We start from the raw sequence: 17,119 nt of genomic DNA on the forward strand, positions 1-17,119 counted from the left end.
TGGGAGCGTTATCTGTGACCTGTAACAGGACTTTGTGTATATCAGCCCCTAAACTAAACTTCTGCATCTGAATGGATGTCAGATCTAATCATGCAAAAATCCATATAAATGAAAGTTACAATTCATATTTGTGGCTTTCTTACAAGTAATACTTGGCTTAAGGTAACATATTTCTTTAAATGCCCCACTCACAGACACAATGAAAATTGTTTCACAATTTAGAAGAGAGGGTTTCTTCCCTCCTGAGAAACAAGTTCGATGATTGACTTGTTTACCCTATTTGAGCAGCAAATGCTATATACACAAATGTTGTATCACTCTTACGCGCAACACCAAGCCCGTACATTATTTTAATTATTGTGAAATATTCTGTTGCAAGTAGAGAGTGGCTCTCATGGCAAATATGAACCTGGATTTTCAATTGTGTAGTACCTCCATCCAGAATTAAGATGACTAAAGGTACTGGTATAAATCTGACCTTAAGTAGCATTTAAAGACTAAGAATTTTTTCACTGAAGCTTGGAAGCCCAAGTCAAACTTTCCTTTAGAAATGCTAGTTTCAGGTATTGACTCAGAAGTACACTTCAAAAGGATCACCAACATCCACGCACCCTTTTCCTCCATTCAAAGAACTGCCATAGCGTATTTATTTTCTTTTATGGGCATCTTATTTATCACTGGACAAGCACTATACAAAGAAATAGGATATCTCTAATGCGTTAACCTAGAGTATAAACTTCAATCGCATTAGGGAGCTGAAGGCAGGGATTTTAGAAGCAGCTCACTTCAGCTCTTTTGAGAATCCTACACCAAACCCGTAATTCTGTTTATCACCTGCACTGTCCTAAAGGCATAATCTGAAAAGGAATAAAACCAATGGGACTCTTCCCATTTACTTTAATGGGCTTTGGATCAGTGCCCAAACATGTAAAGTTTGAGAGATAAATATATATTTAAATCAGTCAAGTTTTCCAAAACAGTTTCTATCGAGATCAATAGTGGAATTACTGGTCTTGAGATGATGCCCACACTTACCACTCTGCTGTACTGCTGAAATCTTAAGCAAAAATAACCTGGATTTAGGCAGTGGTAATACCAAACACAATTTAAAATATTTAGCTTTCTTGTGTTAATAGCTGCCACTAACTACTGTTGCAACACTGTCTCATGTGAATAACCATCACTAATACATTGACTGTTCCCAAAAGCCGTTTAAAGGATTAATGTATACGACTACCTGGAAAACAGTATCACACCTCCCCACCGTTCGGTTTTACAGTAGGTTTGCCTTGAAAAATAAAGACTAAATCAAGGACACAGCTAAGCTTATCATGAAAAACAATTTGATTAATGCACCAAGGCCCACAACAGGCATGTGTCAGCTTTGTACCAAGAGGCTGCTGTCCTGAACCGAGCAGTGTTAGCTGGGCTGCCGGCTCTGCCTTCGGTAAGAAATTAATGGAGGGAACAATGTTTTGGTTTAATGGGATAATGAGACCTTAAGAAATACTCACTTCTATCCCAATTTACCTGACATTTTTGTTTACCTTGCAACCACTTTTGAAACGGAGTTCAGAGTTTTGTATTTGAAACCAATATATTACACAGGGTTCATGATGATCTTGTCCTGTGTGGTTCCATGAGGAATTGCTCTGTCCCATGTCCCTTTCCTTTCTTCCCGTAGGAAAGGAACACAGAAGCAACTTCTGTGATCCTCCTTAGTCAGCACAGGGGCTGCAATTCAGCCTCAGCCTTTACCCAGGGCACACTGTGCAAATGCAAAAAAAAAAAGCCTCAACCTATCACTAGCTGAACAGGCGTACGTGAACAAAACAGCTTTAGCCTAAAAGCAATCTACTCTAAACCGGAGAAATATTGTGACATTAAAAGCACTGGAAATATATGATAGAACTTCTAGAAAGCTTTTAATCTGGATGAGTCTGAGATAAGGCTATCGTCACTTATGGGAGTCGTCACAAGCGTGTTTCAACTCAGTAATGTATTATCCAGTCTGTGTGTGCTGTATCTATACAAAAAACATTATTTGTTGCCGTTTTACAAACATTCATTGTCATTCTGCGTATTTTAAATTCAAGCTTGCTCAAGCTTTAAAGGAAGAGAATGCCATAAATAATGTTTTGGAAACTTCTGAGATTAACCAAAAAAGCTTTTCTGTAGATAAAGGTGACACTAGTTTAAAGTCCAATATATTGCCATCTCCTAGGACTAGAAGCAGGTGTTGTGGGAGGGCAGGAATCTTCTTTGTTCAAGAGTATAGAGATTTAATTTCAAGCCCTGAGGACAGAAATAAACAAGCCTAAGTCATTAGTACAGCAAAGCTGTCGCCCATTTGCGCCTCAGACCTGCATAGCTCTGATCTGGGGCAGATGTGCAACAATTGCTTTCCATTTCTGGGAGGCAAGAAAGGGCATTGCTACAGCAGATCAATTTTTAAAAATTGGCCTCTGCTTGAAACTCCTCAGGTTTGAAATTAAGTTTAACTGATATGAAGAAGAAAATGTTTAGTGTGAGCATCAAGCAGTCAAAAGGGAAAGTACCCTCTGCTCCCGCTGTGCTGGCAGATATATCTTTCTGTCACCCTTCATAATAATCATCTCTCTGCCTTTTCACACCTTCTAACCTGCAGCGGTCAGCCAAAGCCTATCTGCTTCTACCCTGCAGTTAAGACCCTCCTATCGATCTTTGCCATACTGCTTACAAACCTACCTACATACTCATATGTAAGAACTGCTTGTTTTATTTCACTATGCCATTTGATTATTTTAATTATCTAACTTAGAATTAGAGTTTCTCAGAGCAAGGATAATTTTTCACCGCTTAGAAAGCATCAAGCATCTAGTATGCGTGTAATTGAGGTCCTAAAGTCATTAAGGCAATAATACAGGAGAGCTGCAAAAAATTATCAGAGAAAACACAGACAGAAGAGATGAGATACAGTTCTGGCAAAGAAAAAAAAACACCACCAAACCCAAAATTTAAAGTCTATTCTTCAAGTCTTTGCCTTAATTACTTAACTCTCCTCAGCTTGCTTTACTTCATGAAGTTGTCCACTGATTCTTACATCCATGCCACTAGGTGCTAAATTGGCTCTGACTTAATGAACATATATTTGATATTACCCATTATAGTGCTACTATGCAACTATGTTCTTTTAGGAGGAGATTTTATTTACTTTAAAATTTACATGATACTGAAAAAGACAAGTTTTGACCTTGTAAACGATTACGCACTCGAGATTTATTTTTTTAAAAGCATATGTAAAACTGAATAGTCCTACTGAATTGAGTGTGACTAACGTCTCAAATCTTTGCAGGATTTGGTCTGGAAAATTACACATGCAAATTATTCCACAACAGGATATTTTGCAGATTAACTTAAACTTGAGGATGAGCCAAAATACTAACATTATTTCAGTAAGATATGTAAATTGGTTGGAGTGAAGTCCATTTAATAGTGAGAAAATATTTTCCAGTAGAAGTGATAAGACAAACACTCAACCATATACTGCAGAGAGCAGTATTTCCTGAGCAGAAGCTGCACCTGAGGTTGGAAACCAGCTCGTCGTTTTCTTCCTATAATCTGACCTTGCTCCTTAATGAATAGCAAAGCTCCTGGCAGAGAAAGAATTAGGGCTTGAGTTTTTAGAAAAAATACCTCTTAAAACATTTCCGTCAGTTTAGGCAAGCACTTGAATAGTCAGTTACTTTTCCCAAATTTATCCAGAACAGGTATTAAGCTAGAAAATGTAGGAAATTAGGTTGTCTACAGAAATTTCTTACCCTTCAGACTCAAAAAGGAGATTAGTGTAAAACAATGTCAGAATATTGGGGGGGCGGTTCATATCCAAAGAAACATGAAATTTTTTTTTCATTTTTTAGTCCAAGGGAAAAAGAGCCATGATTGCCATGATTAATATTTTGACACCACCTAATCCAATCAAGCATCCAGCTCAGCTGCTAATTGTCATTTGCATATGGCTTCACAGATACAAAGGAATGTCTGGTAGAAGTGTGAGATCAAGTTCGGGGTCAGTACTTACTTAATCTGAATTAATGAATATCAGACCTTAGGAACACACATACTTCAGAAAAAAATTGCTGCAAACATCAAATTCTTCTCTGGCCTCACACTTTTATTCCTCTTTTTTCACACTTGCATTCCTGTTTTTAGGGTTAGAACATGAAACTCTTACAGAAAACCTTAGATTTGGAAGAGGGTAAATAACTGACGAATAACTTGACTAGACCCAAACTATTTGGTGTCAATCAGATCTGGATTTGATCACTCTCAGTTTTAAAACACTCGAAGAACATCCAAATACCTAGAAACTTCAGCTGGACTTCAGTCAGAAAAATGATTCAAAACAGACAAAAAAAGCATAAAAATAACACCGTTGATTTCAGTTACTTTGATGAAAAACACAGGACAAGCTAGAGAGATGGGATCCTAGTTAAGGTCCAAGCGCTGTGTAAGGACGGGATCCCAAGTAAAGGCTGAAAATGTTGCCCCTAAGAAAAAAGGGAGTGCATTGTCAAAACTAATAGCATGTAGCAAAGGCAGTTTCACTCTGTATATGGCATTCTTTATACACACCTTCCTTTGTAAGAGGGGGGTTATTTTTCTTCCAGCTTTGCTTACTTCTTATTTCTTTTTTTCTTGCCTTCACTGCACACTCGCTCACAGAGTTGCCTTGCTCTTTGTTCATGATCATGAATTTCTTTTGGGAACAGGCTTTTCTCATCAAATACAGCTTTCAAGGCTACAAAACAGGAGTGAACTCCACATCAAAATCAGTTATATATTTGGTGAAGTACACCGTGAAAATCAGGCTGCTGGAAGAGGAAAAATATGAAAGAAGCAGACCTCAAGCACTATGCTTCACAGAGAACAACACTGAATTTTCTGCTTCCACTTCTACTGACAAGTTTAGCTTTTTGGTAATTCTTCTCCCAGTTCCCTAACTGGGAACCAAGGCTTGTTCACTCCTGAGGACTGCGCTGTACCCATCTCTCCCTTGCACCCTTTGAGTTCATTGGCCAGGTCTAACAAACCTGATGGAAGAGTGAAGATCTCAGGGAACTTAATTCCTATGAAACAGGAAAACAGATGGACTGGATGGAGGAGAAAAAGCCTTTCCCTTGGAGAGGTACGGCAAGGTAACTTTGGTGCCAGTAAAAGAGCAGGAGAGGACAGCCCTTCTTTGGAGATGCCCCCATTCCGGGGAAATCCTCAGCCAGAGCCAGCACCTTGTTGGGCACTGAAGTCAAACCTAGTCGATATCAAGAGAGAAATCCCTGGGAATGTGCCTTCACTGGTGCTTTTGTAACTGCTTATTATATTTTATTTCTTCCCCATTTAAGTCTCTGTATTAAAAACTAGCCGGAGATCCTGAAACAACCAAAGGGAGAGGCCTCCCTCCCTGTACATGCTGCCCATGCCAAAACCCGTCCAGTGTTGAGCAGAACTTTGCTTTTTACTTTTTCACAGAAGCAGTTAATCACTGCTCGACTCAGGGAGACTAGACTGGCTTTTTTTTTTTTCCTTCTCCAAATCTCCATTCTTTTAATCTATTATAACTTCTATCCTGACATTCAGGGGCGAAAAAAAAAATCAAATTATCCTCTATTGAAACAAGAGCATTAATACTGTTCACTGAACATCTGCATGACTGAGCAGGTTTACCCTGCGACCATTTATTTACATATATACAGCAGGCTGATCTTCAGGGATTCCTCCAGTCCCAGATTAAGGACAGGAGTCTTTCTTCTCATGTGTATATATCTCTCTCACTAAAGTCAGACTAGTTCATGAATAAAAATTAAATGATATTCACTGAGCTGTTATTATGACACCTGATAGTATCTCATTTGAGCAGTGTAGGCTGGAAGTCTGTACTACTTTCTTTGGGAAAGAGGCCTGAGGAATTAACTTGTTAAGAATTTCATACACTTGTATATTGTTAACAAGACGATGAGTGTTAGCTCATCGGAACATAGATGAGCTGCAGAGATCAAAATTGCTGCAACCATTTAAGATGAAAGTTCACTTGCCTTTAACAAGGTATGAATCCAGTACGTAAAGACTGATTTTTATTCCCAAGTGATTGTTAACAGTGTAGAGACCATTAAAAAAAAACCCAAAATCGAAGGTACACAATACTCACTGAGCCCTGCTCATTACTGCTTATGCAGAAAACGATACCTTTTGTGCACAGTAGGAAACCAAGAAGCAAAAAATTCAAGACAAGTTTTTGTCCAAACTGTAGAATCTCACCTTACAGCTGTAATTACAGGTACTTAGCTCTTGGGAAAGCTACAGGAGTTTATCTATTGATTTCAGTAAGCTTAGGATGAAACTTGCAATGATTTAAAGGATTAGAATTGTAAAGATGTAAGCTGCATTTCTGGCTTCAGTTAATTAAGAGATACATTAAATTAAAAAAAAAAGCTAATTAATACATTACCAGGGTTTAATACTTAATTGGTGTATTTCAGATACAAGAAAGCAATTTAAACACACACTTAAATGTGAACAGTTTTGACTAGGAATTGTTAAAGTTAGCTGCAAAAAGAATCTGATACCAATTTACTGATACCCTTATCCAAAAGGCAGCAGAGTGCTGCTCTTGGCTTTAATGAGAGATGGTTCAAAGCCTCAAACAACAAACCAGTTCACAGGGCCTGTGTCTACAGTACAGCCATTGCAGGAAAAATTCTTAATAATCAGTGTGCTTGAGGTATAACTGTGTCCACAATACATTAAAAATACTCAGTAGCACAAACTGGACAGACGTGACAGAGGTTTGTATTAACAATCCAGCTGTTTTCTCTATATAGTGGTCACTGAGAAGCCAAGTCCACTTAGAAATAAAATACAGATTTACTAACAGCTGTGCTTATTTAGTTTGATAACGGTGGTATTCACACATAGCAATTACACTTCATGCAAGTTTTGCTTTTAAAATTGCACTGCCCACACTATTTTTATGGCATTATCTCTCATTTAGCTCTCATTTTGAGCAACCCACAGTGATGCAGAAAGTGCAAGACTTATTTTTCTTTTGCTTGATGAGGACGAGCTTTGGATAGTTAGAGCTAAAATAGTGGGAAAGTTCTGAAATGCTGGAATCGTCTATATTAAAAGCACAGTATTTTACACTTTGCCTTTCACGGGAAAAGCAGAGAGAGGTGGGGAGAGACGGGGAGTGAGAGAGACACCGCTAATGAAATCCCTACTGAGAAATAACATCCCCTGGTCAGATGAAAACAGGCACCTGATTAAAAAAACTAAAGCTCATATCACAATTAATTCAGCTTCAAAGTATTTAATTTAGAGATTGCACATTTGGCCTTGCTGAGTCAGCTGCAAAGCATCTAACACAATCAAGTTCTTTCACCTCATTTCTTTCCACAAGCTTAGCTATTGACCTTTGCTATCCATCTTACCGAAAGCTGATAGTGTCTCTCAGAAGAGCACCAAATACTGGCCTTCGAATAGCTGATATTTGTCTCTACAAACCACAATCAATTGAATTCTATAATATGCATTGTTATAAGTGTCATATATCCTTCATACCATAGTCAGATCGTTAGCTATCAGGTTTTGAGATGAGGTTTTCTAAAGAATAGGGAGAAACTGCAAAGCAAATTGCAAAGCCATCAGAAAGCCTCATCAAGGATGCAAAGACACTAATGAATGCACAAGTCAACTTCTTTAATGAATCAAATTAAGCAGTTATACAAACTTTGCCAAGAGCCAGCTTGAATTGAACAGTGGAAAGGTGTCTCTGAACCAAGACGATGCCTAGATAGCAAACACCTATTTTAAGGAGACTGATACAGCTGACATTTTATTGGGACTTTGTTTCCTTGTTTAGTAGGAACACCAAAAGCAGAATGTTGTGTCTGAAGGTGCTTGGCAAAGACAGAGAACAGAAGTAATTGGGTTTTTCCAGCCTCCTTTTTAGTACTGTGTTTACTTTCAAAACATTTCCAACTTTGTTCTGTTTCATCAAAAGTTTCTTGTTAATGACCAATTAAGCCATCAGCAGGCACTTACACATTCAGCGTTGGTCAGGGAAATGAGTTGTCTGATGCTGCTGGGTCTTGACTGTAACTACACTGAAGAGAAAATTATTTCTCAAGTTAGCTGAAGCAGCCTCTTGCCCAGCTTTCATTCTCCCATATTCAGTCATTTGACAGTTGAATGAAGCTTATGTTTTCCAAATGGACTGAGGGAAGTCTCTCATCTTATTAAACATCATACCTGGGCAGAAATCATCTGGTACAATATCCAAATATCATTTCACTCTCATACTCTTGGATTTATCTTTTAAAAATCTGTACACAAATTAAAATCCTTTTTCTTCGGTCAAACAAATTCAGAAGTCAGTATTTCAGACTCATTTTTTCAATTAACCTGTAAAGCCTGATCCAGTGCCTGATGAAAGAAGTTCTGATTTTTCCAATCAAATTTAGTGGGTTATGGAACATGCCCTTACAAAGTAAGAAGTTGTTGAGATAGGATTATATGCTGCTAAGCAATAAATCTTGGAGTTCTCTATTACCTTCATCTCATTTTAGCACAGATGGTAAAAGCTAGTGACCTTTATTTTTTGCCTTTCTGTGCTGAGAGCTGGAGTAATGAGAATATAATGGAGGTCTACTTATTTTCCAACAGGCTAGGAAGACTCAGATTTTCAGAGCACCACTCCTCTGTCTTTTCCCTAAAGTATTTCTCAGGGAGAAGAGCAAAGTCAGACTCATTTGTGCCCTCCATCTCCTTGAGGGCTCCAATTTTCAATGACTTAAACACAGCTTAAAAATCCAGTTTTACTGAAAAACCAAATGCAATTGTGCTTCTGTAAGTTAACTTTTCTCATCTAATCTTCATAATATTACTCGACCAGGCAGACAATATCGTTACAGGCAAAAAAATGTTCAGGACGTCTAAACAGATGTGTAGGATAAAAAAATTATTATTATTTGCTCCTTAAGATAGAGTCAATTCTTTACTATCTTTTAGGGGGGAAAAAAGTTACCTTTCTTTCCTAAACACGGCTTCCACATCAGATAAAAAGCCAAAACTCTGCCTGCCCTAGATGGGATCCTTCCTAAATGAGATGAACGCAGCTAATACAGTAAGTGCTGGGAAATTGGGCCAGCCTCTTGAAGATAACTAATAGTGTTAATTACTACTTCGTTTTGTGAAAACAAGTCTGTACCAAGAAATCAGGTTCTATGTTTCATTTGTTGCTGAAATATTTTTATGTCATTTGAAACAATGATACTAAGAGATCCAGTTGGGCCCATATCAAAAGCAAAAATGTCTGTGGCACAGCTGAAATAGATCTTTACCTGGCTGCAAGTCACAACACCCATGGGCTCCCCAGACACGGCGAACTGAATGCAAGCATCTGCCTCAAGGTCAGGCTCACGGGAGGAATCTGTACCTATCGATCCGGGGAGCAATTATGTACCGTTTGCTCGTCAATGTCTACATTTAGATGTTGCACATGCTGTCCCCTTCAATCTTTTTCTTAGCTATAGAACTGTAAGGTTCATCCATATTTGAAAAGCATTTGGGCGGGGATATTTTTTATATACATACATTTTATATATTTATTTAAAAATATTTATATAGTTACATATGTATATATGTACGTAAATATGGCATGAAGCAGACCTTTAGGGAAGAATGCAGAATAAAAGTTTTATTGCCTGCCAGCTAAGTAGTAAGATTTAAGCAGCCACAAGAACACTTAAGTGGTGCTCTGCTTTTAGATAGATACCTTTTATAACATGGCTGAAGAAAGAGGTTTGAAACTATAACTATCCTTCAGTAGGAAGGCTCTTATTCTTTTGTTCTATCCATTCTGAAAAGACAAATTAAAAACCAACCCCAGAATATTCTTAGAATGTGGTTAGATATACATGTAACTACAGAAATTATATCAAAATAGCAGTTTACCACTTCACTACTTCATGTTGTTTTGGCATTTAAACGTTTCTTTCCTCTGTGAATTTTTCCAGAAAAATGAAACGCTTTTTGGCTAAAGTATAAGCAGAAAATCCAGAGGGTAGCATGTACTCTATCCTTACCCTGAGAAGGCTCCCCCTTTCAGAAATAGCCGCCATTTCCACAATAGGATGAAGGGATGGGACATACAAATGTGTTTGCAAGTCTATGCAGCTTCTGTTTCAGCGACGTTAAGCAACAGAACTAGTTGTAGCAATTTACGGTCACATCAAAAGCCCTTTAAATCCAAGAGAAGGTTTCTTCACAGTTTTGGAGGGCTTCAGATCAGGTAGATAGCTATTTGCAAATCATATGTGAAATGACCCACTCGCTGTGCAAATACAAGCTAGATGTTTAGCAAGTGAGCCAGAAATTCAACTTGCATAAATAAGGCTCCCAATCATCTTTTTTTAATGACATTTTAATTACGTAAAAATTAGTAACTGATCTAGAGGTTTATACATTACCATAAATGTCCCCCAAAAAGAACATACTCTCAGAAATGCCTCACGTCACTGCAGAATTGGAAACTAGGACATGTTGATGTGATCCCAAAGCAATTTCTACTAAAAGCACGATTTCTGAGGAATCTGGCTCTAACAAAAGAGAGAATCCTTCATGAGGATTCACTTTCCAGTAAAACATTTACAAGAACACCCAAAAGCCAGTTTCTTTTTCATGTGCTTGTAAAATGTACCAAAAGTGGAACAACTTGATCTGTTTATCTTTAGGCACTTCTAAAACTCAGGCAAAAAAAACTCTGCCATCCCCTCCCTAAAGAGGTCTCCCAAGGCACCCATTGGGCTGGAAGGTGGAAGAAGGAGCTGGCACCTCTCCGTGTTCATTACCATGGTTGGGAAGAGGCAAAAAATGGCAACGCCTCGGAATAATGCAGACCTCACAAAATGACACTTATTTAGCAATTTGCTATTTTCCTATCAGAATATTAAAAATTGTGGTGTTGGGCCCAGTTCAGGTCTGATTTCTAACTACTTCATAGAGTGAAATCTAGGAGGAATGCTCTGAAATTAGAGTCTAGATTTAAAGTATATTAAAAATGTTTTTCACTCGGTGTTCTTTTTACCTGCTGTTCAGTCTTTAACAAATACTTTATCCAATATAGAAATAACCCCACATATAACAAAATTACCTTCAATTTTAATTAATTTTGATGATTCAGATGGTATTGCTAAGATTAAATTTGTGAATGTTATCTAAAAAAGTATTTTCATACTGTAAGTGTTTCAAGATTTTATGTTCAGAAAATTTAATGCAAGGTTATATTTTAGTACAATTGCATTTTACTCTGCTTGTATTTTGTATAGTCCATGCTACAGAAGGTTATTGAAGAATGAAATGCTTAAAAGCATACCAAAGCGATAGACTAATACATCATATTGTCAGCAGGACTAAGTATTATCTTTTGTAACAGCATCTAACAAACCACACATCATTTTTGAGAAAACAGGGTCCATACATGTAATAATAAAGCCATGTACACTATATTAGCAAACAGGCATCACACTATACCATCGCCTTTCCATTTCAAGGAGACACTTTCTAGCTCATAGACAAGATGCACTCAGCACCTGACATCTAGGCGATGCCGGAAAATTCCATTTGCTCTTTGCACATCTCATGAATCCATGTTCCTAATTGGAGGATGGGGAGAGCAAACCATTAAAAACTTGAGAAAGCACATGAATTTACTTAAAATATAATTTCTGTTACGTTAACAAACCAATGGTTCAAATTGGAGACAATTTCAGTGCTTTATTTTAACATAAAATCTTGAAGTCTTCTAACATTCTCAAGAAAATTGGGTCTGAAGTGTCCTGTATTTTTCGGCTTTTTATCCAATTTTGACATACTAGGTCAAAGCGTACCACTGCATAAACCCACTTTTATAAGTTACTTACAAGTAAAATTACTGTTTATCCTCCATACCAAAATTAGGAGATTCCTCTTCAAGAAAAGGAGTTGCTTTTCTTTGTGTCTTCATCCTCATCAGCCTTTTTTCTTGTACTTGTTTTTGACAACATCCTTCCTATGAAAGACAAGAAGATTTTCAATTTGCTGATTTTCTTCCTAAAAGCATGGAGCAAAGAGCTGCTTGAAGCTTGAATAATTTCTTGTAGTTTTCAAATAAAATAGGCAGACTCTCCCGTATATAAATATATCAGTTGTCACCCTTTTCGCAAAAGAAAAAATAAGAGACAAAGAAAGCAAGCACATATCTCCCTTGAGACATCTGTAGAGCTATAGTATTTATTTCAAGCATGGCAGTTCTTAAAAGTGTTGTCTTTAAAAGTCAGAATAACTACTGTACCACAGCTACTTTTTATTTGTATTTCATATGTCTACCCAAGTACTGTCTAAAGAGGGAAAAGTTTTTCCTAAGATATTCCAGCCTTCCACAGAAAGAGCTAGTACAGCTGAACAGAAAGAGTGGGCTGGGTACCTTCTCACTGGGACCCAGACAGCAGTCCTGATCAAAAAAGAAAATACCCAGGTACCTGAATGCAGACAGGAGGAGTCTGAAAGCTTCCCGAGGACCATTGCTTACTGCTTGTAATCCTGGCCCTGGAGGCTTGATAAGGAAAAGTCTCCTTCTGCTAGTCGCTTTTGGTGGTCGGTGGGAGGGGAAATAGTTTTTCTTTAGCTGCCTGGTTGAACACTCCTTAGAGTCAGTTAAAGGGCTCCCGTGGACTTCACTCAATAGCTTAGACGTGAAGTTTGAAGCTTTGCTCTATTTTTCCCTTTGCTAAAAAAAAGATTTAAAAAAGCCACAAGTAAAACCCAATTCCTTTGCACTTCTCCTATCGAATTAGAGAACAAAAAATAAAGTGGACTGATTTCTTTGCACTCTGTCTATATATTCCATACTTTCACCTGCCTGAGCTGTTAGGAGACCCTGACTCGCTTTATCAGTAGCCATGATAATGGATCCAGCTCCAGCATGAGCATCACACCCTGCCATCAGCTGCCTCCCCAGGGTATTGCAAAACTTCCATGGGAAACAAAGTTTGCTCCACGCTCCTCCTAAAACACAGGGGTGGCCAAATGCGCAGGCCGAGCAATTCTACATAGAAGCAGCCTCTGTTGTGCATGAACTCATTGTTCCCATCACTTTTTAAATATCAAATGGGACAAATCTGCAAATAAATTTCATCCACATGAAATACATATTGCAAGTTGGTTGCTAGAAGCATTCATTTCCCTGAGCAATGCGAAATGCAAGAGTTACAGCTCAAAAAATGCTCTTTCAGAAATTTAACCTTTATTTTCTATTCATGAATACTGTGATCCAAAGTAAATCTCTGTGTAAACACTTTCACTCCTATAAAGAAAACTAACAGGTGAAACTGCATATAGATGCAGGAGAAAAAAAAAATCAATAGCCCTATAAACAGATTTCTTCAAACATAGTAAATAAATCCACAGCTTTTCAAATTGTTTTGTAGACATATGATGCAGATTCAAAGAATGCCCAGTAAAACAGAGAATATATTTTACATTCTCAAGACAGAAAATAGCTGAAGATACCAGTACAAAACCAAAATGTGCCATGACGTATATCCTATGCAACTTCACTGACTTTAGAGCAATTTCATGGGCTATAAATCTGTGCATATTATGATTCTATGTTTGTTGCCAGACTGGGTTTAGACTATTTAAATTCCCTGTAAGTATCAGTTATGGTCAAATCATTTCACATAAAAAGTGAAATGGATGCATAACAAGACTTAATGCTTTGTTGTTTGAAAAACTATTCCAACATGCAATTAAAAACTCCAAGGTCTCTAACTGAACTGTTTCTTTAGAAAGAGAAGATTAAAGATCATTACATACTTAATAAATCAGGGCCATTAATAAACCCCCTTTTCACTAAATTTCATTTTATGCATTATAGACAAATTGAGCCAAGCCAGCGTACAGAAAATACTTTAAAACACCTGTCAATGAAATATTCCTTCTACTGTCTAGAAAGAAAAGCCTCCTAATAGCTTGCTGAAATCAGTGTCAGTCATTAAAATCGCCTGCAGAGATTGTGTGCCTTCTAGAAGTCCTTCTTTAAGCACAACCACGTTGCTGTTTTAGTCACTGCATATCTACAAGAGATATTCCCAGCTTTTATCAAGGAGCTTGTGTTTGTAAATAGGCATTACAAGAACTCACAGCTAATTTTCCCATTTTTGTACTTAACTGCTTTATGAATCCCAATCTCTTTTGAAGAGAATTTGCACATTCGTACAATTTTACTATAACGAACTAAATTCTGCCATCCTTCATCATGAGAAAGAGAATCATATCCCGGAGATTAATCACTGAATTTCAGTAGAACCATTCATTGACTAATGATCAAACTCAACAAACAAGGCAGCAGATGGTGGCCATATGAGATTTCTAGTGCCTTCTTTAATGAGCGCAAAACACAGTCTCTACCTCATTTGCACATCCCAGCCACTACATCAATGAGTTGTCTACACACAAGCAGCTGTCTGAACAGAAAAATTGTTGCCTAATTACAGGGCCAGATCCTCAGCTAACGTAAATTTTTCTTGCTCCTTTTAGATCAGCAGAGATGGAGAATTTTTATCACCTAAATATTGGGTTCATGATTTCTGGAGAGGGTCTGTGGGACTGCAGGATCATCAGCAGGCACCTTTTCCAGGGACCCCCAGGGCTGCAACAACCAGCTCCCCAGCAGCATTGGCAATAACTCTACACCAGGTTACTCAGGATACCAGCAGCAGCAGCAGGCTGAAGACGACCCCTAAAAGCTCAATAAGTTTATTGTTCCTTTGACATATCGGTGACATTCACGGTATTGTAAGCCTTCCTCATCTAAAATATTTAGCTCCTTAGAAGCAGTCAAACAGATAGGCACCCTAGCTGGCATATACACGCAGTAGACTAATTTATTTCTTACAGCCCTTCTGGGTGCATAATGGGCATAAATATCTGTATTTATTTTCCCATCATACTGACTGGGAAGCTGGGGAGAGGGATCCAGAATAAGAATCATATAAAGAAAATGGCTTGACAAATACGCTCAGTACACTTCCTTCAGTGGAGTACTCGACGTTATTTCTCATCTACTGTGCTGCAGTTTAGAGTGGGCCATAATTACGGACTTCCAACTGGCGTGTTGATTATTAGATATTAGATGTTAGTCTGTAAAGACTGTCAAACCAATGAAATTTTCAGGTTTTGAGTAGTCTCTAGGGTAGGGCTCTGCAAGACTCGGTTTCGTGAGCAGTTAGTGTTATTTATAGTCTAGAACTAAACAAGGCAGAAATTAAGGGAATGCTCCTCGCTGAAGGTAATGATATGAAAATGCTGATGTAGGTCTGTGACAGTAGACAGAAGCAATAGACTTGAGAATATATTGAAAGTGTGGAGGTGAATAGAGTGAGCACCACGTCAAGGCTTCTTTTTGTTACCCTGACAGGACAAAGTCGTAAATAATCCCCCCCAGTCTACACTCAATTTGATAATTTAGTAGCACCCGGGATATTATATGCACAGGAAATATAGCACGTCACCTCCAGTTCTCAACAAAATCACTTGGATAAGTTGCTTTTTCTGCTGATTTGGATTGCAGAGGCTTTGGAGGATTGAAGCACAGTTTAAGGTAGGCATTTTCAATACTGCTATTCCAAGCAACTTTTCCACCATAGCTCCCTGGACTAAACAACACTAACTTTAAATGAATCAGCCATCTTGAGCCAAACTTACAGCAAAAAAAACAAAAATTCTTACCAAACCTAATATATACGTGTGCTATATGAAAGTTCACCTTAAAAATGTTAGCAGAACTTGCATTCCTATATGGGTGTAACACTGGTCACTGAAAAAAAAAAAAGGTGCTTTTTATAAAGATCAGACTATTAAAATATTGGTAAAGGTTTTCTAAGGAAGTGAGAAATGGGTCTTAAGGCCTTTGCTGTTCCGTATATCACTAGCAACTCCCACTCCCCCACCACTTAACCCCTATCCTTGGAAGGGAAGCGATTTCATTTCAGGTTCTTACTGCGGAGCGAGACCAGTGTGTATCATCTAAGGGTGATACAGAGTTGTGGCGTGAATATGAAGCTCTGCATTACAAGGTTTACATTTGGGACCATCTCAGAAATGCTCAATGCTGACTGCCTGTAGACTTTGAACTAGTTTCCTGCCTGGATTGATTCTTTCAGTCTTTGAGGCGGGAGGATGGGAGAAACGGGGAGGAGTGAAGAATTTCTCACTGCCCCTATTAGGCCAGTAATAAGATACATTCTCAAGGGCTTTCAGTCCTGCCTCCTTAAAGTTGAGACGCGAGCTTTGGCTCGTGTGTTCTTACAGTGCCTGTGTAATTGCCATTTCTATTAGCAAAAATTGAACTTGCAATCTTCAGTATCAAAAAGCATCTAAATTAAAGGCTGAAATGCTTTACCTGCTATCTCTGCTACAACGAGCTGCTAAGAACACACGCCAACTAAGCCAGTGAGTTATTTAAACAGCTAACAACATACCGATTCAAAATGAAATCAATAAGAAGTAAAGATTACATATAGCGCTGCATTTGAAATCTTTAAATTTTTTTGTGTGTACATTGTACTTCCATGCAATATTTGCTACACAGAAAATGTTATTTTGATGCCTGTACAATGATATGAATGCAACTGTCCTTTCAGTCCCTCCACTGTAAATCACACACATCCCTACACCCCTCTGGGAAAAAAAAAAGCTTGTATTTGAAAAAAAACTTGTCCACAGTACAGAAACTCAATATAAACATACATTTGTCCTTGACTCTCAAAATGATCCAATTTGGTCACGTCTGGTAAGTAATACAGCTTGGCCACCAGCCAGTGCCTCGGTCCTCCCGCGCAGTGATAGAGCCAGCCTCGTGTGATAACGAGGACACGTTCCCGGCTGATCTGTGCGGCAATAAACATTCTGCTATCTGTAACGAGAGTGCGTGGCAGTAAAATGCAGCGTGGAGGGTATGATACTAATACCGGCCCCCCTTTCCCTTCTTCAGCTTGAACAGAAAATTGCTTCACACTGTTCAGGTGGAAGGCTGTAATTACCC

At 38.2% G+C, this 17,119-nt stretch overlaps 1 protein-coding gene across 1 annotated transcript in view; it reads right to left on the bottom strand.

Moving 5' to 3' along the window:
* WDR49 (WD repeat domain 49) overlaps positions 1-17,119 on the bottom strand; it is a 44,676-nt gene that overhangs the window by 12,053 nt on the left and 15,504 nt on the right. The window contains 4 exon segments of the mRNA XM_009333593.1: positions 4,682-4,780; positions 8,712-8,826; positions 9,378-9,472; positions 12,925-13,025. Of these exon segments, the coding sequence (XP_009331868.1) occupies positions 4,682-4,780; positions 8,712-8,826; positions 9,378-9,472; positions 12,925-13,025 (410 nt within the window).

This window comes from Pygoscelis adeliae, unplaced genomic scaffold (genome assembly GCF_000699105.1).
Source record: "Pygoscelis adeliae isolate BGI_AS28 unplaced genomic scaffold, ASM69910v1 Scaffold220, whole genome shotgun sequence".
Classification (NCBI taxonomy): Eukaryota; Metazoa; Chordata; class Aves; order Sphenisciformes; family Spheniscidae; genus Pygoscelis; species Pygoscelis adeliae.